Source organism: Panicum virgatum, chromosome 9K (genome assembly GCF_016808335.1).
Source record: "Panicum virgatum strain AP13 chromosome 9K, P.virgatum_v5, whole genome shotgun sequence".
Lineage (NCBI taxonomy): Eukaryota > Viridiplantae > Streptophyta > Magnoliopsida > Poales > Poaceae > Panicum > Panicum virgatum.
The window spans coordinates 45817903-45845610 of record NC_053144.1 but is presented as its reverse complement, the minus strand read 5'-3'; the positions used below and the strand labels follow the sequence as shown (position 1 = coordinate 45845610).

Sequence of the window (27708 nt, the reverse complement as noted above, 5' to 3'; positions counted from 1 at the left end):
TTTTAAGTTTGACCAAATTTATATGATAAGATAATAATATTTATGAAACCAATTAAGTATCATTAGATTTTTTGTTAGCTATATTTTCATAGTGCACCTATTTGATGTCATAATTTTTTATATTTTTCTCTATAATTTTAGTTAAACTTTGAAATGATTTGACTCTCCAAAATTTTTGGAATGACTTATAATTTGGAACGGAGGGAGTAGTAGACTTCAAAGACAACTTGTTGGGCTTCTTAAACATATTAGGCCCACTTACATAAAAAACATATTAGGCCCACCATTTTCTTTAATGTGGGCCGTCTGATGTTTTCGGCTCACACAGTTTCGTCGTCTACTTCTACTAATCAGGGCAAATCCGTGTTGCCCGTTGGCGGGTGGGCCAACCACCCGCCCATCACCCTGCGCGGCGGCGCCCACCGGCACGCTACCCAAAGTCCCAGCCGCTCTCCTCCTCCTCTCTGCGTGCGCGCTCCGCCGCCGCCCCACCCGCGCCGCCCGTTCGACGAGATGGCGCAGTGGGACGCTCTGGTGGACGCCGCGCTCGCGAGGCTGGAGGCCAGGAGCCTGTTGCGCGCCACGCGCCCCATCGCGCTCGCGCCGCCGCCTGCGGCACCCGAGACCTTCGCCGGCCCGGGGCCCTGGGACCGCGCAGCCGTCGAGATCCGGCTCGACCACGGCACCCTCCACCAGTGGCTCGCCGAAGGTAGGTCCCAAGCAAAGCTCCCCCTCCTCTGTGGAAACATGGCCAACGAACTAGCGATGCAGCCTGCGAATTTCCCCCCCTACTTTTGGAGTATCAAGTATGCACACGTTCGATTTGGTTAGGTGGTGAGGCGGGTGAGCAGGAAGAGAAGCTGGACGGGAATCTGATTCTTTTCTCCGGGAATGACTACATGGGCCTCAGCTCGCATCCCGCAGTCCGTGAGGCTGCAGTGAAGGTGTGCCAAATTCTTTGCTGCGGCCAGTGATATGCTATCGATTAGTTTCAATTAACGACTTAGTGCATGTTTGCTAGGCAGCACAAGAGTATGGCATGGGCCCAAGAGGTTCCGCGTTGATATGTGGCTATACAACTTATCACAAATTGGTGGAGGAATCATTGGCAGAACTCAAGAAGAAAGAGGTACCCTATCTTGTTTTTTATTTGCAAATTTTGCACATGTGCCATCATTGCTTCAGCTTTGGATCCTAACTGTATAGTGGTTCCGTAGGATTGCCTTCTATGCCCCACTGGATTTTCGGCCAACATGGCTGTGATGACGGCCCTGGGGAGTATCAGCTCTCTTTTGGCTGTTGGGAGAAAGCCTGCAGAGGATGAGAGAATCGCGATCTTCTCAGATGCACTGAACCATGCTTCAATTATTGATGGTATTCGCCTTTTGGAGCGTCAGCAAGAAGCGTTAGTGTTTGTCTACAAGCACTGTGACATGTCCCATCTTGATTTTCTGCTGTATGTTCCTTCTTCACAAAACAGTAATATTATGCAGAATATTGAGAATACTTGAGTTAGCTCTAACAATATCTTGATTCTCCGTGCAGGTCCAGTTGCTCTATGGAGAAGAAAGTTGTTGTCACAGATAGGCAAGGCATTACTGAATAAGTGTTTATGTTATTGTTAATATTGATGACTAGTGATTTCTTGCATTTGCATATTTGAAACTAACAAATTAAGAAATTTTTTTACTTATAAATTACAGCCTATTCAGCATGGATGGTGATTTTGCTCCATTCCCTGAGCTTGTCAAATTACGCATAAAGTATGGGTTTTTGTTGGTCATCGATGATGTTAGTATTTTTGTCTCCTCTCAAATACAATTTTACAGATCTTGGTGCTAATCTCAATTCTGTTCGCATTTTATTTTCTGAAGGCTCATGGGACACTTGTTTGTGGTGAGAATGGTGGTGGTGCAGCTGAGCTGTTTGATTGTGAAAATGACATCGACATCAGTGTTGGCACCTTAAGCAAAGCTGCTGGCTGCCAAGGTGGTTTTATAGCATGCAGGTAATGTATTCAAATACTCATGTTTAAGATAAAGTAATTCGCAATGCATATATTAAACTGTGCAAATGAAGCACATCTGCCTAAACGTAGAGGCTATACAAAATCTGTGAGGCAATATATTAATACAATAATATGCAGAGAAATGTGAGGATCAAATATTGTGGCATCAGATGTTTTAGGTCATGCCATCTGGATTAGTAATTACAATGTTGCGCTGCATAGCTGCAGACTCTCATGTTTACAAATTCTATGAAGAGGGGATAACTTTTCTCTGAATACCGGAATGCGGAATGCCTGTAGTAATCACATTTTTACAGGAAAAACAGCAGGAGAATCATCTCTATTTGCTCTATGAATAACGAAGGCTGGATCTGATTTGCTCCTCTATACAAATAAACACTCTATTGCTAGATTTATAACTAATAGTTTGCAATCTGTTGAGCAGCACTAGATGGAAGAGTTTGATTCAATCACGAGGTCGCTCATTCATATTTTCGACTGCTTTGCCAGTGCCAGTAGTTGCTTCTGTGCATGGTAATATTCACAATATACCATCGTGACAAAGCATAATTGTCTTTCAATATATTGAGATGGGCATCAATATTCATTTCTACCATTTTTTTCTGTCACATTCTTGTGTATAAAAGGGCGTACCCAGTGCCGTAGGCTTCCCACACTGTGCGGGGTCTGGGGAAGGGTTGTCTTTAAGCCCCAAGCCTTACCCACACAAATGTGTAGAGGCTGGGGCTCGAACCCGGGACCTTCCGGTTACAGACGGTAGGCTCTACCGCTGCACCAGGCCCGCCCTTCTGTCACATTCTTGTGTATGAGAGAAAAAATGCGACATGGTGTTTTACGGCTTTGACGTTAGTCTGTAAGAATGATTATTTAAGTAGAAAATTGCTGCTGTCCTGAAAGATACAGTTGGAGGGTGCTGCATGAAGATTATATATCAGGGATATTTTGTTGATAGAAAGTATTTTGGATTTCAGCTGCCCTTTATGTCTCAAGGAAGGAGGTATGGCGAAGATCAGTGGTCTGGAGGCATGTGCAATATTTTGCCTCTTTGACCAAAGTTGACATAACTAGTCCCATAATATCCATAGTAGTTGGAAGTGAACAAGCAGCACTTAGGGCTGGCAGGTTTACTCTTTGTGCCCCTACCATTGAAAGTGGTCTTTCATTGCTTTATGTAGCTGATATTTATACATATATATTTTTTTAAATGCAGGCATTTGCTAAGATCTGGATTTCATGTTACACCAATCCGACCGCCCACAGTGCCACCCAACTCCTGCAGGTTCAGATTCTTTATTGTAATTGTTATTTTGCACTTCCACCCGACTCCAGGTCATTGTCAACCAGATTAAAATTATGTAATGGGTTTTGGTAGTGGTCATAGAACGAGTTGTCTGAGACTTTAGACTTAGGGTACATTTCATAACATAATTTTCTGGTAACTTGTATGGGTCATCTTGCTTGCTGTATATGAATCTTTACTAGACTTTGCTGTAGATATAACCTTATTTTGATCTACAGAGAACGAAATAGAGGCTGGTCAACTGAGATTATTTTATATCTTGGGTTCTTTGCAGGTTGCGAATTACTCTTAGTGCTTCTCATTCCTCGGATGATATCAAAAGGCTGGTTGATGCACTCACACCCTGGCTTCCTGACAAACATGCTGAGCAGAGTTACGCTGCAGTGTCAAAGCTGTAAGCAATAATCCATCTGAGTTAGGTTCCAGGTCCGGCTTTAGGAAGTGGTAGTAGCTGAGGTCATGCTGGGGTCCTACAGGAAGAGTTCGTTTAGACTGGTGTGTTGCTCTGGTGCGTTGCTCGACACCGTTATTTGTATGCATTCATCATCGTTTGTCTCATCCGGCTGTTTATATGTAAACTGTCCTGATAGATATCCTGATAGAAATGGGGAGAGGCATCTCCACATGTATTTGTGGTCACATGGCTTATCTCGACCATTTTCCACTCACATGATGTTCATATAAAATGGGGTTGGTTTGGCTTCACACTGGGAACTGTTCAAAATACCCAGGTTTCATGATTAGGCCGTGCCAGGAGACACTGCATTTATTCTCCAGAACTAGAGATCCCAAAATCTGTAACCCAATCATCTAAATCAACCGGGAGACACTACATTTTGAGTGAGATCAGCAGCATCCCGAAACTGGAAACTTGCCGGGCACCAGTCACGGCATCACAAACATTTTTTCTTTTGATACTCACGGCATCACAAACATTTATTGAACACAAGGGGGTACATGGCGAACATAACGGGTACACGGCGAGGTCTGAAACTCACACAGGCGTATACACATAGCACAGACACGCAGACATGTAAACACTCAGATCATTTATTCGACGAGACAGTTGAGCAACGCTGTGATTCACAGCTTACCCCGGCTTCGACATGGCACGTACGTAACATCAGTAGAGCGCTGCTCTGCTATGCTCTTACCCCCCGGGCTTCTCATCTGCAGAGCGCAGTGGCTGCTGGCATCAGGCGTCGGAGAGCCTGGAGCTCGGGATGTAGATCCTGGCCCAGAGGTGCCTGCCTTTGATCAGGAACTTGGCTGTCTGCCTCCCGTCTAGCACCACCGGGATCATCGCCGCGCTGCACAGGACCACCCGCCCGTACACAGGCTGCTGCCCGGGCGCCACCTTCTCAACCATCACCGTCTCAATGCACGGCCCGAACACCCTGCAACGCGCCATGTACACGATTATCTAGCGCTGCCGATTCTCTAGACAGCTGGCTTATCTTAGAATCTTGATTCTTAGAAAAGCGAGTTCCAGAAAAGCAAAAACAAATAGGGCCTATATATACATATGTGTATGTATACTGTATTATTATTATGTCCCTGAACAACCATGCCCCTAACAGCAGGGGCGGAGGTAGAGAGAAATTTAGGGGGGCGCAGCACTTTGCAGGACTAGAAATTATGTTTGGTATTCAAGCAAATATGATCAATTTTTAAGGGTAATAGCTAGCTTTTTTATTTCTTTGGTGCGTCCGCATCCACAACTTATAATCTAGCTCTGCCCCTGCCTAATAGAGAAGCTTGAATAAAAATCAACATAGACTAATCCAATAGATCGCGTAGTAATTTCTTTTGCAGAGCGCAAATTTTTTGCCTTTTTAGCTTGTCCATAAGCTCTTTGCCACTGATTGAACAGTTCTAGACCCCAACCATTTTGTTATTGAAATCTTTTAGAAAGTTTTGGAATCACATTTAAAAGTTCTTGGTTTTGATTTGTGAAGTACCCAAATAAGATCTTTGAAATTCTGGTTTTGAAAGTCCCGTTGTATAAAATTTGGAAACATCTAAAAAATGTAAAAGCCAGACACCTATTGTCGGCTACTTCAGGAGCGGTTTTAAAAAATTTCTATTATCGAGTCGGTATTGAAAATTATGAAAACGTAGCCTTTACGCAACTATTGTCCGTCACTTTGAGAAATAACGTGTGACGCCATTGCAAGGCGCCTCGATAAAAAGACAGGGTTCGCCCCTGACTATGCACAAGGGAGTACTAGGGTTCAAATTTAGCCATACACACACACGCAAGCGGAGAAAGAAGAGAAGTGGGCTTACGAGTTGAAGAACTCCATGATATCCTCCTTGCTGATGGGGTAGCCTTTGGAGAAGGTGATGAATAGGGATCGGTAGTCGTCTGGCAAGGGGCTTTGCGTTATTGGAATCCACGGGGATGCCATGGGGTTTAGTGGAAAGGATGGTGTTGCCATCGGGTTAATAAGTTGCATCATGGGTGCCAGTGCCACCCTCGGGGTGGCGCGGATAGGGGAGCTGACAACCATCGCCCTCGGCGGGGTAGCTGCAGGCACAACACTACCGGCGTTGCCGGGCATGCAGGTGGCGTTGTTGCCGGCGACATTGCAAACGGCCAGGCAGATGCTCTTGTGCTGGTGGATGACGCCGTCCAGGACTTCACGGCGACCCTGGAAGTAGGCCACGTCGTCGATGGGCTCGGCCAGGAGCGCGTTCGTGCAGGGCAGGCGCCTGTCGCCGCCGTCGCTAGCCGTGGCCCCTCCTTGGCCGCCCAGGCTGATGGCGAGGCAGCGGAGGCACGCGATCGCCTCCTCGACGAAGCGGAGCACGACGGGGCCTGGCAGCGCGGCCACGCGGCGGATGAAGTCGTGGTGGCCAACGGACTCGAGCCAGAGCCAGAGCGCGATCACCCACCGCATGGCCGCCGGGTCCTGGGCGAGGTCGTGCACCAGCCGGTGGAACAGGTCGCGCTCGAGCTTGTGGAAGAGGAGCATCTTCTCCATGGCGGTCAGGCGGCTGGCCATGGTGATCGTCGTCGGCCGAGCAAAGCTCGATCTCTTCACGAACAGCAAGGCCAATGATACCGTGCACGCGATCGACCACCTTGAGGGGGGCGGGTCACTAGATGAGGAGCGAGAAGAGCATGCAACCCAGGTGAAAAAAAAGGCAGGATCGGAGCCACTTCACCACCCATTGAGAGAAAAGCAAGCGTGCATCCAAAGAGGGTGTTGCTTGCTGGTGGCTACGAGACAAGAGAGTGCCACACGAGGGAGCATGCACGGCACTGTGGTCACACGTAGATGTCCCTAGCCAAACCTTGCCTTACATGAAAATTATTAAAGCCCCAAAACACTACTAACCTCCTTAGCCATTTGCGAGATTTGTGCTGCAGTTTCTCTTTTATTTTGGAAGCACACTCAAGCCGTGTGGATCTATATTTGCTTTTTTTCACCTTGATGTTTTATTATCTTTTTATTTAATTTGGTCATATTAGAGTTTGGTACATATAACTCCGAGGCCCCTCAAGGGAAAAGAAGCTTTTTTTAATGATGTTCACACATTGTTGGTGAATAGATATACATGCTTGTAAGGATTATCCAAAGCAACAACAATAGTGAGTCAAATGGGACGATCGATATGTACGAAAGGAAAAATGGTAGACTTAACTAAAATGGCGTTGAGTGGTGAGACACACTCTTTCTTTTAGCTTTGAGCGGCGGGAAAGCACGGATGTGGACAGTCACCTGACTTTAATTTGTCTCGCTATAAGCCTATATGGCTCTTTCTCTTCCCTCGTTCATGGCATGGCGATCAACCCACAGGGTGTTCTTATGGCTGATTCTGATCATGCGAAGGCGGCCGAAGAGCGATCACCATAATCAGTGGCGAATCTAGCTCATAGATATAGAGCGGGCTCATCTCCTTTTTGTTCTTCTTCCTCCCCTTCTCTTGTTCTTCCTTCCCCCTTCCTCTTCATTCTTTCATCCCAAAAATAGAGGGGGGCCTTGTGTGTGTGTGTCGGGGGGGGGGGGGGGGGGGGGGGGTAGCCCCTTGGATCCACCCCTGACCATAATAGGCTTGTACATACACATGCACACTTCAAAGACGATTGAGCCTTTTAACATATTGTAGCAATACTAAAAAATAAGGTCAACATATATAGATGTACATTATTATTTGACAATGTAGTGATAAAGACCTGAATTTGTGTCTAAAAATCGCTGCTAGCAGAGCACGAATAAGAGCAAGGGTCAATATATTAGAACAAGTGACGACATGGTGTGGGCTAGCGGAGCAGCGTAGGCGCGCTGTTGCCCTACTCTTCAAAGCGGAACACAACGGGACTGCCAGTGTGGAGACATGACAGTTGATGACATGATGAGGAACATGCCCCTCGAGCTTGTAGAAGAGGAGAAGTGGATTTTTTTCAACACGAGGTCGCCCCCATTTCCATTACTCAAAATGGAAATACAGAATGTTTTGGCAGAGCTGGGAGGGGGGGGGGGGGGGGGGGGCTAAACGAAGCAATTTTATGATTGCTTCATGAAATTGCCCCCGTTAGACCCGTCCTCGTGCGAGCGCTGGTTTGGTTTTCATACTAAAATCATGGAAACCTTGGTGGAACAGACCTACCGAAGACAGTGCCACGAGATGGAGAAAAAGTCGACAACCATGAATTACAAGCGGAATTTCCAAATTTCAAATCTTAGGCACTTCTAAACAATTTCCTACCATAGTTGCTTTCACACTGGTGATGCGAATCAGGATTTGTGATCCACAAAGATATGCTCTAAAATGAAGCAATAATTCCACGATTCTATATGTGAATCAGAATTTGAGATCCACATAGATGTATTTTGTTCTAAATGAAGCAAATTTCACTAGTCCAGTTGGTGCAAATTTGGAAGGTTAGTAATAACACCAGTAAATGTACAACCACCTTGCATAATATTCCTGCCAATGCGAATTCGGTGAGCGAGGCGGCGCCGCCACCACCATCTCCTCTAACCCCGACGGGCATGGTACCCCCGGAAACCCGAACTCCCTAAGCTCCGCCGCCTCCCGTCGCCACTCCGGCCGCCGGCGACCGCGCCGCCCGCCGACCACCCCTGGACAGCACCCGGCGGCGCTGGCGCCGGCGGCGGCATGAATCTTGGTGCACATCGAACGGGTGCTCAGAGGGACGACAGGAGCCGCCGCGCTCACCAGAATATTTCCGTATTCCTGCTCACCTCTGTAGCCAGGTTCGTCCAGCCTGTGAACTTGTTGCTAGTGCCAGCTGAATAGCTGATTCACACTATCTCCATGGAGACTCCACTGCTGTAACTTTGTTCTATGTGCAACCCAGCAGCCTCTCTACTGCGCCAACCGTAGCATCCCTCAGCTCTCTCGCCTTTCTCTCCCTCCTCCGTCGTCAGTCTAGAACTCTATCTAGATCTCCATTATTCTCGACACCATGAGGTCTAACAACAAGGTAGTTCGGGTGTTGGGGGTCCTCAACGCCAGAGCCACCGCCCGGCAGGCGTACCAGGTTGTCCTCGCACGGCCGACCGAGCTGGAGGTTGCCAAGAACGTGGTCTGCCTCCTCCTCTGGCTGGAGACGATCATGGGCGTCCAAGCCCTCGACAGCGTGTCGGCCATGGCTCCCGCCGACGACGCCTCGCCACGCTGCTTGTCGCGGAGGCGAGCGCCCTGTTCGGCTACATCCTCCACGGCCACCCGCTGCCGGCGCCCCTCGAGGGCATCCCCACCATCGTGGGCCTCTGCGGCGGCGGCCGGCTCGTCGACCTCAGATTCTTCAAGTTCCACAGGGACCTGGTCGCTCGCGGCGTCGCCGTGATCCGGGACAACATCGGGGCGCTCGTGTTCGACGACCACCTCCACGCGAGGCTACGCCGGTTCGAGGAGGATGCCAACTCGTCCTCGACGCCCAGACCGCTGCCAGCTCCGGAGCTCATGGCGCCGTTCGTCGCCGCGTCGAGGACGCCGCCCGAGGAATCCCGGACGGCATTCGTCGCGTTCCCGGAGTGCCGCTGCCACCGCCCGTGCTCACAGGACATCGTGAACTACTTCGAAAAGTATGTGGAATCCCAGTCAGAAATTCGCGCTTTCATGCGTGCCCTATCTGTATGAACATCTTTATATATTATACATACATCTCTAATAAATCGCAGGACTCTGGGGTTTGGGCGTTGCATCGAGCGCGTCGAGACGGAGCGGCCGGGCGCGGGGCAGGCGACGAAGCACGGGATCATCGTGTTCATGAGCGAGGAGCTGAGGAACGAGGCGATGTTCCAGGAGACCGCGGCGTTCTTCAGGGTCGACGGCCATGACACATGGGTGCAGCTCTACATGCCTCCGCTCTAAGCTCGTCGCCTCCATCGCCGGGGCTGACCGATCTATGTATATTTGCACCGCCGTATATGGCAGATGATTGATCAGCGGTAGTCCGTTTCTTGGAATTGATAGTTGTTGTTCGGTCCGGCGAGTGATCGGCTGTCGTCGTCGTCTTGTTTGGTATGACAATTTCTAGTCGATCTGAATTCGTTCTTTGCAAGATAGGCATACAAAATTTGTTGCAGTTCATTGTTATTGCTTTCAAATATCCGATATCCCCGTGGTCTTGTTTCCATGGATCGGAACCTCTCACTCGTACTGTTTTCTGTCCCTCGATCTGCGTAGGCACGGAAGAGAGAAACTGAAGCCGAAGGCAAGCCCTTTCCACTCTGCATATTGTTTGATGAGATTTTTTTTTGGAAAAGTTTGGTTTACACCTTTGAACTATCACACTACTGCAAAAAAAAATAGAGACTGGTAAAAATGCATTTTTAGGGGCAAGTGTGGTACCCGCTCCTAGTTCTCGCAGCTAAAAATGCTATTTAGGGGCGGATAACGCGCCTGCTTCTAAAAATAATTTTTAGAGACGGGTCACCCCTAAAAATCAAGTTATGCCATGGCCCATCCCTACAAATCTATGTCTAGAAAATAAAAAAAGGTCCAAAAAAATCGAAAACAACAAAATAAAAATAAAAAAAATCCTAGCCAACCAGCCATCACCTCAAGCTGCGATTGTTTTGACAAAATATAGGCAATATTTGGTTTCTACAGTAAAAATTTTGTGAAAAGAGAATCTTATATGCATGGAGTATTAAATGTAGTCTATTTGTAAAACCTTTTCAGGGATGGATGTAACTTTTCGTGACAAATCTAATGACGGTAATTAATCCATGATTTGCTACAGTGATGCTACAGTGTGGCAAGGGTTCAAAAAAAAGAACGAAAATGCACAATGATATACATATATCTTGTATACATGCTACTTTCAGGGGAACCTAGGTTATTACAGTTCTGGGCGCTGCTACAACAAGAAGAGGTAAGGGAAACCATCCAAACTACATGGAAGACAATTAGATCGTTTATACATTTTAGCTAAGAATGGATCAAGAAGCAATAAGAGACTTTAGCCTATGATTTTATCCTTTGATTATGGTTCACATTTCTCTATTTATATGATAGTGGTTTAGCTAAATAAATTTATAAAGACTTGGACGTGTGCAGTCATAGGGGCCAGAACTATTTCCATTTTATAAGAAACTAAACTAGTGTAAAAATTGCAGTGTCAAAAACTGAAATTTGTGGGAGGCTTGAAAAGGGATAAATTTGCAAAAAGGGGGTCTTATAAAAATTAGATACAAAGTTTTCCCGCTGTTCATTTCTGAATTGCATTGCCTGTTGGCCATCCTGTTGTTCTGTTCACCCACAATCTAGATTTCTACCAAACACACTTCTCTAATAACCACCAAGATTACACATTCCCTAGTGTTGATCCTAAGACAGGTTAGAAAGTTGATAAAGACCGAGAAGTAAGCGGTCGGAAAGAACGGAAATAGAATCAGACAAGAACTGAAAACAGTTTTTAGTTCCATTCTCCACTTTTATCTCTTAAAAACGTTTCGTACTCTAAACTTCTTCAAATTAACTTCAACGGAATTTTTTTTTATCAATCATTGAGGCCGTTCGCCTGAGATTAACTGATCTTGGATTCCTTTGCAGGTTGCGAGTTACTCTTAGCGTTTCTCATTCCTTGGATGATATTAAAAATCTGTTTATAAGTATTCTGTCCTGATTTCCTGAATCTTGCCAGGAGAAATCTGGCCGTGTTACACTAGGGCACTCCCACCCTCCTAGAAATGGACTTGGCTTAACTCCAACCTGGGTTCCATGCGGTTTAATTTATTATTAATTTGTCGATTTGGCTGTGCCAGGCGGCATTCATTCTCCAGAATGGAATACCACAAATTGTATAACCCAATCAACGAATTTAACCTGGAAATATTCAGCGAGACCCAGCGGAAATCTGGAACTGAAAATTTGTTAGGCACTGTCACGATATCACAAACATTTATTGAACACAAAGGGTACATGGTAACATGGCGAACTCTCGGAACGTACATACCACAGACGCTCGACGAGTTGATACAAAGACTGGCAGTTCAGCAAAGCTCTGATTACAGCTTACTCCCTGGCTTAGCTAGCTCCAGACTAAGCTATGGTAGTCTGGTTACAGACGTCTAGCATTCGTAGGTACTCCTGGCTCCAGCTCTGCTCTTTCCACGGCTTCTTACCTGTAGAGCGCAGTGACTGGCGTGGGTACTGGTGGCTACGAGACAAGAGCGCACACACGAGAGAGCATGCATGCATGGTACTGTGGACACACGTCAATGTACCTAGCCTGATCTTGCAGTACATGAAAAGGCTTCACACTATTAACCTTTTCAGTCTTTTGCGGAGCTTTGTCTGTGATACGAATTCTCCTTTATTTTGGAAGCATTTGGGTTAGGTGTATCTGTACTTACTTTTTGCACCTTGATGTTTCTTTATTTACCTTTGTATTTGGACATATTAGAGTTAGGTACATAAAACTCTGAGGTTCCTTGGAAAAAAAAACTTTTTACGATGTTCACGCCCCACAGCAGTAACTGAAACGCAATGTGTGCACGCAATCACCCTGGTGGACAGATCAAGGGAAAGAGCATGCAGCCCATCAGAGAAAAGGCCAGAAACTGTTAGGCCGCTGAGAGCAAAGCAAGAATGCATCCAAGGAGGCTGTTGCTTAGTGCTGGCTACAAAGACAAGAGAATGCACGAGGGGAGCATGTATTATGTGTAGCTGCACTGCAACGTTCCTAGCCAACTTGCCTCACATGAAAAGCTTCTATACACCACTAACCTCCACAACCCTTTGGTGTAGTTTTGTGTTTACAGTTTTTCTTTTGTTTTGGAAACACTCGAGTTAGGTGCATATATGTATAAACTTTTTGCTAGCTCATGTATCTTTATGTTATTTGGCAATATTTGAGTTAGGTAAGTACAGCTTTGGCTCACACTCGTGAGAATTACCTTTTATAGGATTTTCACATACATTGTTCGTGAACATATGAATGTAATTAAGGATTATCCCAACACGGTTGCAATGATGAATCGTATGGAATGATTGAAAGACTAATTAACGAGCTACAAGAGAGTAACAATCATAGACTTAGCAGAACTTGAGCATAGCGCGTCATGGTAAATTATAATTGTCATTTTCATATATAGTTCCATTTGAAGAAAGCTTATTCGTTCCTAGATCTCGTGAACAAGTATGGTATTCCATTTTTAGAGTATATCATTTTTGTCGCTTATAGCTAAAAGAAGATATCGACAAAAGTTCGCGTGTAGTTAGCGTCATTGCAACACAACAAAAAAGTCGTTAGCGACCGTACATTACGTACTAGTTTGGGCGTGTAATTTCATTAGTAGAAGATGAAACGGATTTCATAACGGCAAACACAAATGCGTTGACTAACAACTCGAAGTCACTGTCGGAGGTTCGCACCTATGAACCATGAATCAAAACAAGCGGAATTTTCAAATTTCAAACATTTTGGTTGTGGTTCTACGCAATTGGGGCTACAATATTAGTTTGTTTCACAATGATGACGTGAATCAGAATTTGTGATCTACAAAGATATGCAATAAATGAAGTAATTTCACTATCACAACATGAAATGTACTGACACCAGTAAATGTACTACACACCTCGCATGATATATATTAGATTCCTGCATCATGCTCATCTGTTTGAAAGTTTGCCGAGTGCTAAAGTACTGGCAAAGGGGCCTGCCTAGGTCAGCAGCGCAGCAACTTTGCCGAGTGCTAAAGTACTGGCACTCGGCAAAGATTTGAAAGTTTGCCGAGTGCCAGCACTCGGTAAAATAGCCACGTGGCCGCACCCTGACGCGGGCACTTTACCGAGTGCCAGAATCCAGCACTCGGCAAAGCGGCCACATGGCTGCCCCCCGGCGCGGGGACTTTGCCGAGTGTCGGACTAGGACACTCGGCAAAACTTCAAACTTTGCCGAGTGTCTGCCGTTAGACACTCGGCAAAGCGCCGGACCAGGGGTGGCGCCACGTGGCTTATTTACCGAGTGCCAGGGCACTCGGCAAATCCGGCAAATCCTTTGCCGAGTGCCCGTGATACGACACTCGGCAAAGTCCGCATTGCCGTGGGATTCTTTGCCGAGTGTCGTTTGCCGAGTGTTACACTCGGCAAATACCTGTCCTTTGCCGAGTGTAACTGACACTCGGCAAAGTTTGGAAATCCGGTAGTGGATATTAGATTCCTGCATCATGCTCATCTGTCTCCAGGTGCTAATAATGCTGAGTAAGTCACACTGTCCACCCACCCTAGCCTCTTTATAAACCACAGCAACGTCTTTCTTTCTCCTACGCCAAGCATTGCATCCCCTCTCTCCCCTCACTATCCTCCGTGAGCCTCTCATCTCTCGCTGTAGATCTCTCCACCATCAGGGGTTTACCATGGTTGTTCGGGTGTGGGAAGTCCTCGACGCCAACGAGGCCGCCCGCAGCGCGTACCTGCGCATCCTCTCACGGCCGACCAGGCAGGACGTTGCCCAGAACGCCATCTGCCTTCTCCTTTGGCTGGAGGCGACCATGGGCTTCGACATCCTCCGCACCGTGGCAGCCATGGCTCTTGACGACATCCCGCTCGCGCGGGTCGTCTTCGAGGCGAACGCGTTGTTCACCTACGTCCTCCACGGCTACTACGAGCTGCCGCCGCCCCTCGAGGGCTTCCCCGAAATCACGGCCCTCTGCGGTGGGGGCCGGCTGATCGAGTACAGGTTCTTCAGGTTCCACAGGGACCTCGTCGCGCGCGGCGCCACGATGATCCGGGACACCCTCGCGCCGCTCGTCTTCAACGACAACCTGTACGCGATGCTGCGCTGGTTCGAACATGATTGCTCGCTCCAGATCCCCAACCCGGTGCCGGCTCCGGAGCTGATGGCGCCGTTCGTCGTCACCAGTACGACGACGACGCCCGAGGACTCGCGAACGGTGTTCGTTGCCTTCCCCGAATGGCACCCTCTAAGCTCTCAAGAGATCAAGGACTACTTTGAGAGGTACGTACGTGTGAACATACTACTAGTTAGCAATTATCTTGACAAGCGTCAGTGAAAGGTCGCTGCCGCCTGCTAGGATCAAGCAGTTCGATCTCTTGGCTTCTTGGTGTAGTGATGAGTTAGTGATGGCATGCATGTATGCACACATACATGGACTGATGGATGGGTCGCAATCATGCCTGAATTAATACGGTTTTTATTGTGCAGGACTCTGGGGTTGGGTTACTGCATCGAGCGCATCTCCACGGAGCGGTCGTGCGCGAGGCAGTCGGCGAAGCACGGCGTCGTCGTGTTCAGGAGCAGGGAGATGAGGGACGATGCGATGCACGGGGAGGAGGCGGTGTTCTTCAGGGTCGACGGCCGTGACATGTGGGTGCAGCCCTACAGGCCTCCCTACTAGACTGCTGGTTGTGTCCATGGCCGAGTCCGATCTATCAATAAAGCATTAACTGCATGTTTGCGCCGCCGTGCGCATGGTTGGATTACCGGTATTGTGTTTTATTTCTGGAACTTCTTTCATAGTTGTTGTTGTTTGATCGATCCAGGGAGTGATCAGATACATTGTCGTCATGTTTGGAACAATCGGATTCGAGTCAATTCGATGTTATGCACCCAAATTTATTGTCCCATTTTGTTTCTTCTTTCGCGTGTCCACATTGTATTGTTTTCCATGGTGGTGTTGGTTTCAATAGCCCCCAACCAATTTCGACATGAGCTAGCTGCTGGTAGTGAAGAAGCGGTGGCGTGGCATTTTAGATCAGGAGAGCTGCCGGCCATATTGTTCTATCAGAAAAGTTGTGTAGGCCATGTGCGAGCGCGTGCTTCGTCCGGTGCAACTTCGTGCTCGGGGAAATAATGTAGCGGCAACATCTTTTTGCCAAAATAGGAAATTTGGCTTACGGTGTATTGTAGCCTTTCCAAAATCAGGACGGCCGTACTGTTAGACTAACTTACGGCCGACCGTACCGTTGGACAAACTTATGGTTGGTCGTAATGTTGACTAACGGCCGGCCGTATTTAGTCAAGTCCATCTTTTTTATTGGTGGGTAATTTTCTTTTCACTTTTTCCAAGAATATGATTGGATAATCTAATTCTAATATAACTAGCCAATCAACCCATGCTCCCACGTGGGCTGATTAATATAGAAAAAGTTTATAGCTAATAATTATAATTATTTATCGCACGCCCTATTACATCTATTAAATATTCTAACAAAGCTCTAAAATACATGTTTATCATTATCTAGTATAGATTTTATTTTGTATCACACATCCATGTATGTTTGTTATATATTTATTAGTTGAATCATTTATTTGTGAATTGGTATTAAATATCTCGATACGCGACAAATGCAATGTAGCACGCGAGTGTAGAATTGGATTCCACAAATTAAGTATTACTTATTGGCCACAACCTATAGAATCCTTCTCTTAATGAAATACGTGGTCATCCACAATCACGTAAAAAAAAGGTTAGAGAAGGGGGAAACTGGAAAAAATGTGGAAATAGTTCTAAGATTATGCATATACCCACATAATCATATCTTATACTATGTCCATGTGTCCGATAAATTTATTACCCTCCTAAGGACATGTTGGATTAGAGATTTTTTTAGAAAATCAAGCTAAAATTAAAGAAAAAACTTGTAGCAATATTTCTGGAATTTCATGTTTAGTGGCACTGTCTTGTAATTTAATTTCCCAAAATTATTTCTCTCAGCAAGAATGAGATGGTCGTGCACCAGCTGGTGGAACAAGCTGCGCCAGGAGCTTGTGGAGTGGAGTGTTAGATTGATCTCCACCAGGCCAGTCCAACGACTGGGCCAAACCTTGACACGCGTCCTGATCGGGGACGCCCAGGCCAAGAGGAGGCTGGTGGGCCCCCATTGCGCAGCCCTATAAAGTGGAGGTGGGGATTAGAGGCTCGTTTCACGAGGTTCGTCGTCGCCACTGTTCCCACCGTCGTAACCCTAATCCGATCTAGAGAGGGGGCGCTGCGGCGGCGTGAAGCCCACTGACGCCACCGTCTGGACGCCGCCAAGGGTCTCCGCCATGCCACTGTCATCCTCATCACTGGCACCCTCAACGACGGCGACACAGAGGTAACAGAGGAGCAAGGTCTTTCCCCTAAAGAAAAGTCATTTCACCCACTCGATCTACTCCTAGGCTATCCAATAGGTCTAACAATGGTACCACAACCGATCTAGCGAAGTAGATCGATTTGGGATGGATCCGAACTCGGATTGAAAGAATGAAAGAAAAGAATGGATTCGATTCGATTCGATTCGAATCGAGGTCAGCACAACCCTAACCCTAGCTATGAAAGGGGTCGGCGGTGGCTTTCATGCTCCCGCCGTGCCCTTCACCGCCGTTGCGCGGGACAGCCCCGCGCACCGTTCGCCGGGGCGCGGCACAGAGACGAGCCACCGCTTGCCGCCAGGATGCCGGAGGTGCGCTCGTGGGGGCCCCAAAAGGGCACCACCGAGCTGCCGCGCGCGGCTCCGGCCGCACGTGTGCACCGGTGAGGGGCGCCATGCGCGGCTGAGCTTCTCCTCTGGCGAGGCTCTGTGCGCTGTGGACGAAAAAGGGGAGGAGAGAAGAAAGAGTCGCCGGCCTACGGCGGCACCATGGAGCCGAGCCGAGCTCAGCGGCGCTCGACCATGCCGGTGAGAGAGCCACCAGCGACGGTGCCGCCGGTCCGGTCCGTGGAAAGGGGGAGGAGTGCTAGCTAGGGTTCCAAAGGGGGCGCCTGGTTTTTGATCGAGCGGAAAGGCCGGATGGCCGTCGGATTGTATCCGACGGCCGACGACAGCCAAGCCGCTGATGGGCCGAATCCGGCCCAATAGGGCGAGGAAGGCGCGCCGCGCCAGGCCAATTTGGCGGCCTAGCCGCTTGGCCTAGGAGCATGGCGCACGAGGGCCGCGGGTCGAATTTTGCAGTATGGGCTGCAAAGGACAATGAAAGAAGGGTTTTTTTCTATTTTTCAGAATCTTTTTGAATGAATTTGATTATATGTTGTTCTCCATTCAATTTTGCACCAATGTGTATATTGTTTAGAAAATAAATGAGTACAGTAATGCTTCTGATTATAGAATTTGTCAAGTTTCCGCTACCAAGTAAAAGTCTCATCCTCTATTTAAATTAGAATCAACAGGATAATTTAAATAGAGGAGAAGAAAGATATTGGTTTAAAGTTAATTATGGTGTTGTTATTTTCTCACCAACGTTGATGATAACAATATTATAATTTCATTATGATTTTAAGTTCAATGTTAAATCTCTGACTTTTTTGCATCAAAGTGATCAATTTTTCAGAGAAGGGAGAAAGATAAAGAAAGCTTATGAAAGAAAGAAAAGTTCTCGATTGCAATAAAGAAAGATAAACTCATATGAGTTTTTCCCTATGGGAAAAAGCAGCCTTTAAGTTTAAGGTTAAGAAAAGCTTCCGCTGTTGTAAGTCAAAGAAAAGTTGTTTTGGCACCATTTTGCCACTATAAGTGTCAAGTTGAGCATTAGTTTGCTTTTAAAAGAAAAGAAATTTAAAGTTTATTATGATATTGTCATTTTCTGACCAAAGTTGATGATGGCAATATTATATTTTTTATTCTAGTCGTGTGTTCTATTTCTACCCAACGGTGATATAGAATTGAAAGTAAAGAAAAATTGTATATTTTAATTTTGACCAACGTTAAACTAAGACATACAATTCTTGCCAAGTAGAGAGAAATTAACAGACAAAAGTTGATTTAGATCAACACTACAGATAAAGTTTTGAGGTTACTCAGCTGTATAGTTGAGGTTAAGAAAGAAAAGTGATTGTTCCATTCCGATTTTTAGTTGATATGGAAAAGAGATGCAATTGTTTTCGAAAAGTTTTTGGTTTCTCTCACAAAAGTTTTGGTGATATTGTAATTCGTTAAATTTTCTGATTAAATTGGAACCAACGGGAAGATTTAATCAGAAAAGAAAGTATATGTGTCGGTGTTTTACCGTCGGGTTCTCCGAGGGGTATCCCGAGGACAGTGGTTATGAGTAGGGACTCGCCGAGATCAGAATGCGATGGTGCAAGGAACACAAGGATTTAGACAGGTTCAGGCCGCCGGAGCGTAATACCCTACGTCCTGTGTGGTGGTTTATATTCCCTCTGGTATTGTTCGATGTTTTGGAGGGGTCCTTGTCCGCCCTTATATATCTTGGGGGGACCGGGTTACATGGAAAGTCCTAGCCGGGTACGTTTGGAGTTCTACTCGGAGTGGGTTGGGTAGTTTCCATGTACTCCGGCTAGTTCTACTGTTGTACGAGTAGATACAAGGCAATGAGGGGTAATCTGTGTAGCACCCCGTCTTTCAGAACATTCTATGCCTATGAGCAGTCCCGTGGCTCCGGGTCTGACAAGCCCCGAGCTCTTAGTAGTCGAGTCCTGTAGGCATCGAGTACTTCTAGAGATGTCCATCGAGTGCTTTTGAGTGTTTCTGGAGTCCATTGCCCAGACTTGGAGTCCGTCGAGCGCTTCGGGTAGTCTTCCGAGTACTTCTTTGGCTGTATCGAGGCTATGAGGTGCTCTAGTCCCGAGTCCTTTCTTCTGATATGGTGCACGATGTACTCGAGACTGAGGGTTATTTCTTGGTCTTCAGGGCCTTTTCTTGAAAAAAGTTTATCATTTATGACGCATGTCTTTGCAGCCCCCCAAGCCTTGACTTGAAATCTCTCGATTTAGGGTTAAGGTTCCCAAACTGAGACGTTCTTTGTGACCTTTGGTTTTTTTGGTATTTCCAGGAATGCCATTATCCTGATTATTTAACCGTGGAGATCCGATCTGTGTTTTCATCTGCTCTTGCCTCAGGCCATCTCCTCGACCTTCTGTGTTAGGCTTTGTTCTTCTTTCTTCCATTGATTTCTCAGCCCCCGAGCATATGCGTGCGAAGAGGCTCGTGACCTTCCGGATGGTGCCGAAGAGATCCAAGCGCCAGGGGTACGGGAAGGAGGCGACGATGGCTGACGGGTGGAAAAAGAGTAAGTTTTCAGAAGCCGCGATCTCTTCCCTTGTCAGCCATCATCTTTTGCAATCGAAAACTTTGATTCAATGTCAGTCTGCCAAAGGTCCTGAGTGGCCTTTTGAAAAGACTTCTGAAATCGTTCTTTTCAAGGCTTTTGTCGAGCGTGGCCTTGCCGTTCCTGCTTGCGACTTCTTGCGAGGTCTTATTTTTGTCTAGGGGGTTCAGCTTCATCATTTTACCCCCGATTCAATTCTGCACATAGCCATTTTTGTTCAGCTTTGTTCAGCTTTTCTTGGAATTCATCCACATTTTGATCTTTTCAAGAGTCTTTTTTTCCTTGAATCCGTATCCCAATCTTATGAATATTGCTAGGATAGAGGGTGCTGATCTCCAGTTTTGTCTTGGGATGGCGGATAAGTATATCCCGTATACTTTGTGCCGTCAGATTGGGGATTGGAAGGCAGAGTGGTTTTATATTGATAACCATGCTCCTGCCCTTCCGGAAAGGGCTCCTGGACCTCCGAAGTAGCGCAACGAGTGGTACGCGCATGCTGAGAATGCTGATCAGGTAGGAGAGCTTCTTAAGAGGATTGCTAAGCAGCGAAGGGAGGGGGTGACTGGGGCTACAGTTGTCTCGTCCTGGCTTAGGAGGCAAATCCAGCCCTTGCAGTGCCGCATCCACCCTGGATTTGAGTATACGGGATTGTATGATCCCTCTCGATTTTCTTCAGAGAAGACTGGTCGGGATGAGGCTATGGTGCTCCTTTATAACCTTTTTGAGGGTGTCACCATTCCTATCCTTCCGGATTTATTCCATGTGAATAATTCCCCGAATAAGGTAGGATTCTGTATCATCGAGTGCTTTTATGGATTGCCCTTCTGCTTTTGTAGCTGATCCTGGGTCTTTTGTAGGATGACTTGCTGATTTTTCAGAGTGATCCTCCACTGCCTGAGGTTCATCGGCCAAGCCATATGACGCCTAGTGCTCATCTGCAGCCTCATGACTATAGGCCTGATCTGGATCCCACTGTCTCAGAGACTTTGTCGAGTTCTGACTCCGATGATCGAGTTCCCCTTGCAGAGGTGGTGAAGGGGAAAATGGGAGGACTCGGGTCTCTTTCCCGTGAGGGGAGTCCGGGGCCAAAGGCCGGCACTAGTTGTCCTAAGAAGCCGAGGACAACTGTGCGGAAGAGGAGGATCAGTAGTGAAGTCAGGTAACCAGTCGAGTGGTTTCTGTCTCATTTTGAATTTTGCTATCTGATGTTCTTGCTTTTGGTTGTAGCCCTGGACCTGCGCCCAAGCAGAGGCGAGTGGTGGAGGGAGGAGCTCCTGCTGCTGCCGCTCTTTCTGATGTGGCGGAGTCATCGAGGAGGGCTGGTGGAATGGGATCGCAACCTTCGGAGGAGATCCCAATTGGTGAGCCCATCATTCCTCCTTATAATAGTTTGAAGGTTCTTCCAGTTGCTCGGCTTCTTCACGCGGATAAGACAACAGGTGTCTTGCCAGAAGCTGAAGAGGCGGAGGAGTCGGGTGATAGCCTACTAGAGGAAATTACGGTGTCCCCTCCTCGCTTTGAATGTTATCAAGGTGAGCAGCTTGAAGATGATCGGCAGTTGACGGCTGGAAATATAAAGAAATTCCAAGCCGTTGTACGGGAGTTCACCAGGTTTTCTGTGGTGAGTACTGTTGTCGAGTACTTTTTTCTTGTGTGGAAATTTCTGTAGGCTGACTGTGTTGTTGTAGCAAATGGCCAATCGGACATATCTGAAGTCCCAGAAGCTGAAGGCGATTGAGGTGGATTGTTAGAAGATCGCTCTGCTCAAGGCGGAGAATGCTGCTTTGAAGAAGGACAAAGCCGCGCTCGAGCAGAGGGTCAGGATGCTGAAGGAAGTGATCTAGAAGAACCAAGGTAACATCCTGATCTGTGTTTAGAGGTTTTCCTTTTGGTCGTGCGGGTGCTTACGTCCTTTTTGTTGTAACCGCAGACGGCACTGAGGAGCACCAGAAGGAGTTGCAGGAACTTCGGGTGGCGGCCCAGACTGTGGTTGAATCCGTAGGTTCCACCGAGGAATCTGATGGCAGTTTGGCTGATCGGCTACAGAAGGTCCCTCAGAAGTTTGCCGAGTACTTGGTTGAAGCTTCTAGGAATTGTGTAGTGCAGGCTCTTGGTCTTGTCAAGTCATACTGGCCTTGGGCCAAGATAGGTGTCCTTGGCTATGGCATGTGTTTGACTTGTGACCATGACCAATTTGTTAAGATTGTAGAGGAGGCGGAACCTGTGGCCAACCAAATTGTAAAGTTGATAGACCAGTAGGATGTACTGTATCTTCTTTCTACCATGTCAATATGACTTTTTGGTCAATGAGTTGTTGAGTGAGAACTTTGTTTTGGGCAATCATCTTCTGTAGATGTAGAGATCGTGTCTCCTCCTCAGCTTTCCATCTTGTGGATGAATAGCTCTTCTTGAGACCTTGTCTCGGCTTGAGTCGAGTACTGTGGTAGTCGACAGGTTGTTGTCTCATGGACTAGTAATCCTTATAGAAGGCTTTGTATCATCAAGTGATCGAGTACCAAAGTAGTCGACGTGTGATTATCTCATGTATGAATAATTCCTCTTGGGAGATAGGGATCTTGTCCCATCCGAAGGTCGAGTATTGTAGTAGTCGATAGTTGTCATCTTGAGGACGAAAAATTCTTCTTGGGAGATAGGGAGCACATCCCTCCGAAGGTCGAGTACCGAAGTAGTCGAATTAGTCATCGTCTTATGGACGAGAAGATCTTCTTGGGAGATAGGGAGCATGTCCCTCCGAGGGTTGAGTACCGAAGTAGTCGGATTAGTCGTCGTCTCATGGACGAGAAGATCCGTGGAGTTATGACTCCTGGGGAGTGTAGAGAACTTTTCTCTAGGGCCGTAAGGATCATGTCCCTTAGCCCAGACTACTCGATTCGCCGTGCCTTTGACTTTGAGTAAACAAAGAAAAGTTGGTATTCTAGGTAGCCAATGGAGTTACGACTCCTGAAGAAGGTAGAGAACTTGTCTCTAGGGCCGCAAGGTTCATGTCCCTTAGCCCCGACTACTCGATTCGCCGTGCCTTTGACTTTGAGTAAACAAAGAAAGGTTGGTATTAGAGGTAGCCAATGGAGTTATGACTCCTGAAGAAGGTAGAGAACTTGTCTCTAGGGCCGCAAGGTTCATGTCCCTTAGCCCCGACTACTCGATTCGTCGTGCCTTTGACTTTGAGTAAATAAAGAAAGGTTGGTATTCGAGATAGCCGATGGAGTTACGACTCCTAAAGAAGGTAGAGAACTTGTCTCTAGGGCCGCAAGGCTCATGTCCCTTACCCCCGACTACTCGATTTGCCGTGCCTTTGACTTTTAGTAAACAAAGAAAGGTTGGTATTCGAGGTAGCCGATGGAGTTGTGAATCCTGAAGAAGATAGAGAACTTGTCTCTAGGGCCGCAAGGCTCATGTCCCTTAGCCCCGACTACTAGATTTGCTGTGCCTTTGACTTTGAGTAAACAAAGAATGGTTGGTATTCGAGGTAGCCGATGGAGTTACGACTCCTGAAGTTGTCCTGTTCTTTTGAATTGAGCTCCTGAAGGATCGTGTTTCTTTATTGAATTTTGAAATCCGAGAGGTTATCTTTGACAACTTATGGGTAGAACTTTCGGAGATGCTCAATGTTCCAAGAGTTGGGGACTTCTAATCCATCTGGGTAGATTAGCCGGTAGGATCCTGGTCCTGTGGCTTTAGTGACGATGAAAGGTCCTTCCCATCTCGAGTTGAGTTTGTGTAGCCCCGTTTCATCTTGAATTCTGCGAAGGACCATGTCTCCCACGTTGAAATATCTTGTCTATATGTTGCGATCATGATATCTTCGCATATTTTGGAGATATCGAGTTGATCATAGCAATGCATTGCATCTCATCTCATCGAGTGAGTCTAGTTCCAGTTGATGGCTTCCATCGGCTTCTGATGAGTCATACATCTCTAGACGAGGTGACTTCCACATTATGTCTGCCGGCAGTATTGCTTCGGAGCCGTATACCAAGAAGAAAGGTGTTTGACCAATGGCTTTGCTAGGCTGGGTGCGTAGCTCCCAGATTACCATTGGTAGTTCTGCTAGCCATTTGCCTCCTTTCTTGCTTGTGGAATCGAAAATCCTTTTCTTTAGACCATCAATTATCAGTCCGTTGATGCGTTCCACCTGGCCGTTGGCTCTTGGATGCGCAACTGATACATATTTGATGTCGATGCTGGAGTTCTCATAGTAATCCCAGAATTCTTGCGAAGTAAAGTTTGATCCATGGTCGGTTATGATCGTGTTGTAAAAAATGAATCTGTGGAGTATTTCACTGATGAACTCGACTGCACGATCTAATGAGGTCTTTTTGATTGGCTTGACCTCAATCCATTTGGTAAACTTGTCGACTGCCACTAGTACGTGTGTAAAGCCTCCTGGCGCTATTGGGAGTGGTCCTTTCATGTCAAGACTCCAGCAAGCGAACGACCAAGATGGAGGTATGGTTATTAAGCTGTGGGCAGACAAGTGACTGTGTTTGGCGAAGTACTGGCATCTTGGGCATTGTTTGACGAGTAGATCTGCGTCTGATAATGCTGTGGGCCCTGAAGACTTTGTCGACCAGCGTGCGTGAAGCTGCATGGTTTTCACATGTGCCTTCATGAGCTTCTTGTAGGATTCCTTTTCCTTCTTCTGTTGTGACGCATTTCATGAGGACTCCGGATCCTACGCCTCGCTTGTAGAGTTTGTTGTCAACACGGACATAATTCTTGCTGCGACGCATGATGCGTACTGCTTCTGCGTCATCTTTTTTGATTCCCGGTGGGAGTACTTTGTCCTTGATGTAGTCGATAAATTGTAACGACCCGAAAAATTCACTAAATAAATCACACGCTAATTTTTTTTCAAAACTCTGTTTCGTCGTTGAGCTCGAGAGCCTCCTAAAACCTGAACCCAAAATCCCGAAAATCTTTTCTCTGTCCCGAACACCCGATTCCCAACTCCCGATTCCATTCGTCGATTCCACCTTTCTTTTTCGCCAACCGTACCTAGCACTCTCTCTCTTTTTCCTCACCGCGCGTCGCGGTCGTCGCCGCGAATCTATCTTTCTCTCTCTCCCCCGCCCTGCCGCGTGCACCCGGGCGCCGCTAAAATATACATAAGGTCCTTTTTCAAGCAATTCAAGCACATGATGCATATAAAATATACACAACTACTGTGCAGACACCCAGGGTGTTATAGCCTTCCCCCCTAAAAGGAATCTCGTCCCGAGATTACAGGAAGAAAAGGATGCAAAGATTTGGTACCTGGATTTGTTCTAAGAAAGTCGGGAAAGTTTCTTTGGAGAAAGATGATATGGTTCCAAACTCAGAAAATAATAAACCACAATTGGTACTGGTTCATCATTTGAGATTCTAAGGAATGAAAAGATCCTTATAACAACAAGATGTGGCTTATGATGAAAACAAGGCTCAAAAACCATCTTTTTCATCCAAGAAAGTCTAAGTATTTTAACAAGCATGCTCCTAAAATCAAAATTTAACTCACTCATGGTTTAAGCACACTAACACTTATCTATAAGGATTCATACTAGAAATTCCTTAAAAAGCTCATGTAACAACTTCAAATACTAGGAACCAATCAAACATCAACCAAATATGCATGCACGTCCTGTTCGTTCCTCACAAGATAAACAATTGCCAACTATGGTTGGGCTTACGGGGTTAGCACGGTGGCATAACATAGATACGGCTCTCCCTATATAGCTAGTCGGTAAAATCTAACCGTTCTTAACTTATCAAATCGCGGTTAGTGTACCTGCAGAAGATTGACAGAACATATATATATATCCAATGAACCTTTCATGCCAGCACTCGTGAAAGCGTCCCCATACATTACCGCTCACTATAGAAGCGGCAGCCATACAATTTCTGTCGTATGGCCAACGTTAACATACGCTACTCAGTGGCGTATTCACGAGTTCCTTTACTCCCAATATAGCCGACCGAGGTCGGTATATTGGCAGCAGCTCAAGTAGGTTACTGCTTGAGCGTAGCGTTCGGTTCGCATCGCCGACGGGAAGGTCAGACTCTCTCAGCTGACTGAGCACACTTTACTTCCAATATAGTCAACTAATAGTCGGTATATTGGAAGCACCTCAAGTAAGCCACTGCTTGAGGGCAGCGTTCGGCTCGCATCACCGACGGGAAGGTCAGACTCCCTCAGCTGACTGAGGATCCTTACCTTCTTACCTCAACGTAGGTGCGTCGTTACAGGAATTAAGAGTTGCTTGTGAGTATGGTTTAACAAAATGTAAAGTGCTGGAAGTCAGATAACATAAACCATACATAAATAGCCACCTAGTAATTCCCGTAACTCCCCTAGGACTTTACGTTCTAGGCACAACCCTTAACGAATCCAACGTAGTTTTCCGAAATACCTCGTTGTTCCAATTTTATACGGAAAATGATTTTAAGGTTCCAACACCTCTGGTGTACGCTTGCAACTCTGATACCAGCTGTGGCAGAACCACCTGAATTATCCCGGCTCAAGTGCGCAGGCCATCGCCATAAAGGCAACAACAGCTCAAACTCACTTCAAACGGAACAATCCTTGGTCTGTCGGGTAACGTCCCGATACAACCACCGGTTCTCGGATCGAACAAGCATACCCCACACGAAGGCGAGTCCAGAGATATTACAACCACAAGTTTTACATCACAGGCATAAAAGTTATTACAAACCAGTTCTAAAGCATTATTACAAGACCAACTTAAGTATAGCAGTTATACAAGCCATAACTATAAGTTCAGAGTTTAAACAGCGGAAGGTAAAACACGACGGCTACAACACGTCGCAAAAGGACACCAGGCTAGCCCAAGCATGGTATCACTAGTCATAGTCATTGCCGGTCAAAGACGTATCCCACTCTACGGACCAGCCAGGAGGTAAAGAGCATGGATAGGTCAAGCTAGCGATCTGATCCTCAAAACTCATACCTGAAGAAGGGTTTCAACAGCAAGGCTGAGTATTCTAATACTCAGCAAGACTTAACCGCCAACGGTATACTAAAACCTACTGTAGCTAGACTATGCAAGTTTTGTGAGGCTCTGGTTTCCTTTTGCTGAAAAACAATAAAGAGTAGGTCCTTACTTTCAAGTTTTAGCTTTCAAGATTCTAGTTGATTAACCATTCTATGTAAGCAACTACTATCCAATCATGGTAGAAAACTAAGCAAACAACAAGATTGATAAATAATATTGTTGCTCTTATTACTCTGTGTGGCAAAGGGATCAAGCAGTCTCATTTCATCGTGAGAAGCAGACAATTCTGAATCAAAATTTAAACTGGCCAGACAAACCTAACACACACGTTTGGAATACCGTCGGGTCGTTTCCAAACAACCGTTGACCTTTCTTTCCGGCTTGTGGATAGTGCCACTCTCCCCGACTACAGGGCTCCAAGGCCGAACCTTGTCCCTAGAAGTCGTAGTGTTGCGCAACATAAAAATAAAACCTATCCCTAAGAGAGAGTGGGAGGTATATCCACTCCCCGGTCCAATCGGCTACTAGGCTTGCCGCGTACCATATTTACGGCATGTGGCTAGTACTTTCAAAAACTTAACCACCGCTACCACACACCGCGACCTTAACAAGTTCATCAACACAGACGGGGTCTCACATAAGGTCATGTTATCGAACACAACCCCGTCTGTCATCCTTACATTGATAACAGAAAGTAAACAAACAATTCCTATAAAGCTCGCGAGTGACAGGCAATCACTCGACTTTTACCGGTCCTATTAGTATGGCATCTATTCGGACTCAGTTCTAATATTCAAACAATAGGTATCTAGAATTATGCATCTAAGGTTTTTATTCAACTCCAATAACTTAAATGCATAAATAAATAATA

At 46.5% G+C, this 27708-nt stretch overlaps 2 protein-coding genes across 3 annotated transcripts; one reads left to right on the top strand and one right to left on the bottom strand.

Annotated features, from left to right (window-relative positions):
* The first annotated feature begins 372 nt into the window (after positions 1-372).
* Positions 373-4034, top strand: LOC120651683 (8-amino-7-oxononanoate synthase-like). 2 transcript variants are annotated; one of them, XM_039929261.1, is made up of 11 exons: positions 373-709; positions 832-944; positions 1022-1129; positions 1218-1456; positions 1546-1587; positions 1704-1791; positions 1875-2008; positions 2454-2542; positions 3001-3151; positions 3240-3308; positions 3604-4034. In XM_039929261.1, exons 1-11 carry the CDS (start codon positions 514-516, stop codon positions 3725-3727), a joined length of 1353 nt encoding a protein of 450 aa, XP_039785195.1. In that variant the 5' UTR covers positions 373-513; the 3' UTR covers positions 3728-4034. The 2 variants fall into 2 exon arrangements, with proteins under 2 accessions (XP_039785195.1, XP_039785194.1); XM_039929260.1 differs by having other exon boundaries at positions 2442-2542.
* Positions 4035-4524: 490 nt separating this feature from the next.
* On the bottom strand, positions 4525-6337 carry LOC120648860. The gene is made up of 2 exons (XM_039925503.1): positions 5619-6337; positions 4525-4726 (listed from the first exon to the last, which is right to left on the bottom strand). Exons 1-2 carry the CDS (start codon positions 6335-6337, stop codon positions 4525-4527), a joined length of 921 nt encoding a protein of 306 aa, XP_039781437.1.
* Positions 6338-27708: the final 21371 nt, after the last annotated feature.

Coding starts and splice junctions, on each gene's coding strand:
- LOC120651683 (XM_039929260.1), top strand. CDS start 514: ATGGCGCAGTGGGACGCTCTGGTGGACGCCGCGCTCGCGAGGCTGGAG. Junction 1,130..1,217: donor CAGAACTCAAGAAGAAAGAG/GTACCCTATCTT, acceptor GTGGTTCCGTAG/GATTGCCTTCTATGCCCCAC. Junction 1,588..1,703: donor AAAGTTGTTGTCACAGATAG/GCAAGGCATTAC, acceptor TATAAATTACAG/CCTATTCAGCATGGATGGTG.
- LOC120648860 (XM_039925503.1), bottom strand. CDS start 6,337: ATGGCCAGCCGCCTGACCGCCATGGAGAAGATGCTCCTCTTCCACAAG. Junction 4,727..5,618: donor ATCATGGAGTTCTTCAACTC/GTAAGCCCACTT, acceptor GGCGCGTTGCAG/GGTGTTCGGGCCGTGCATTG.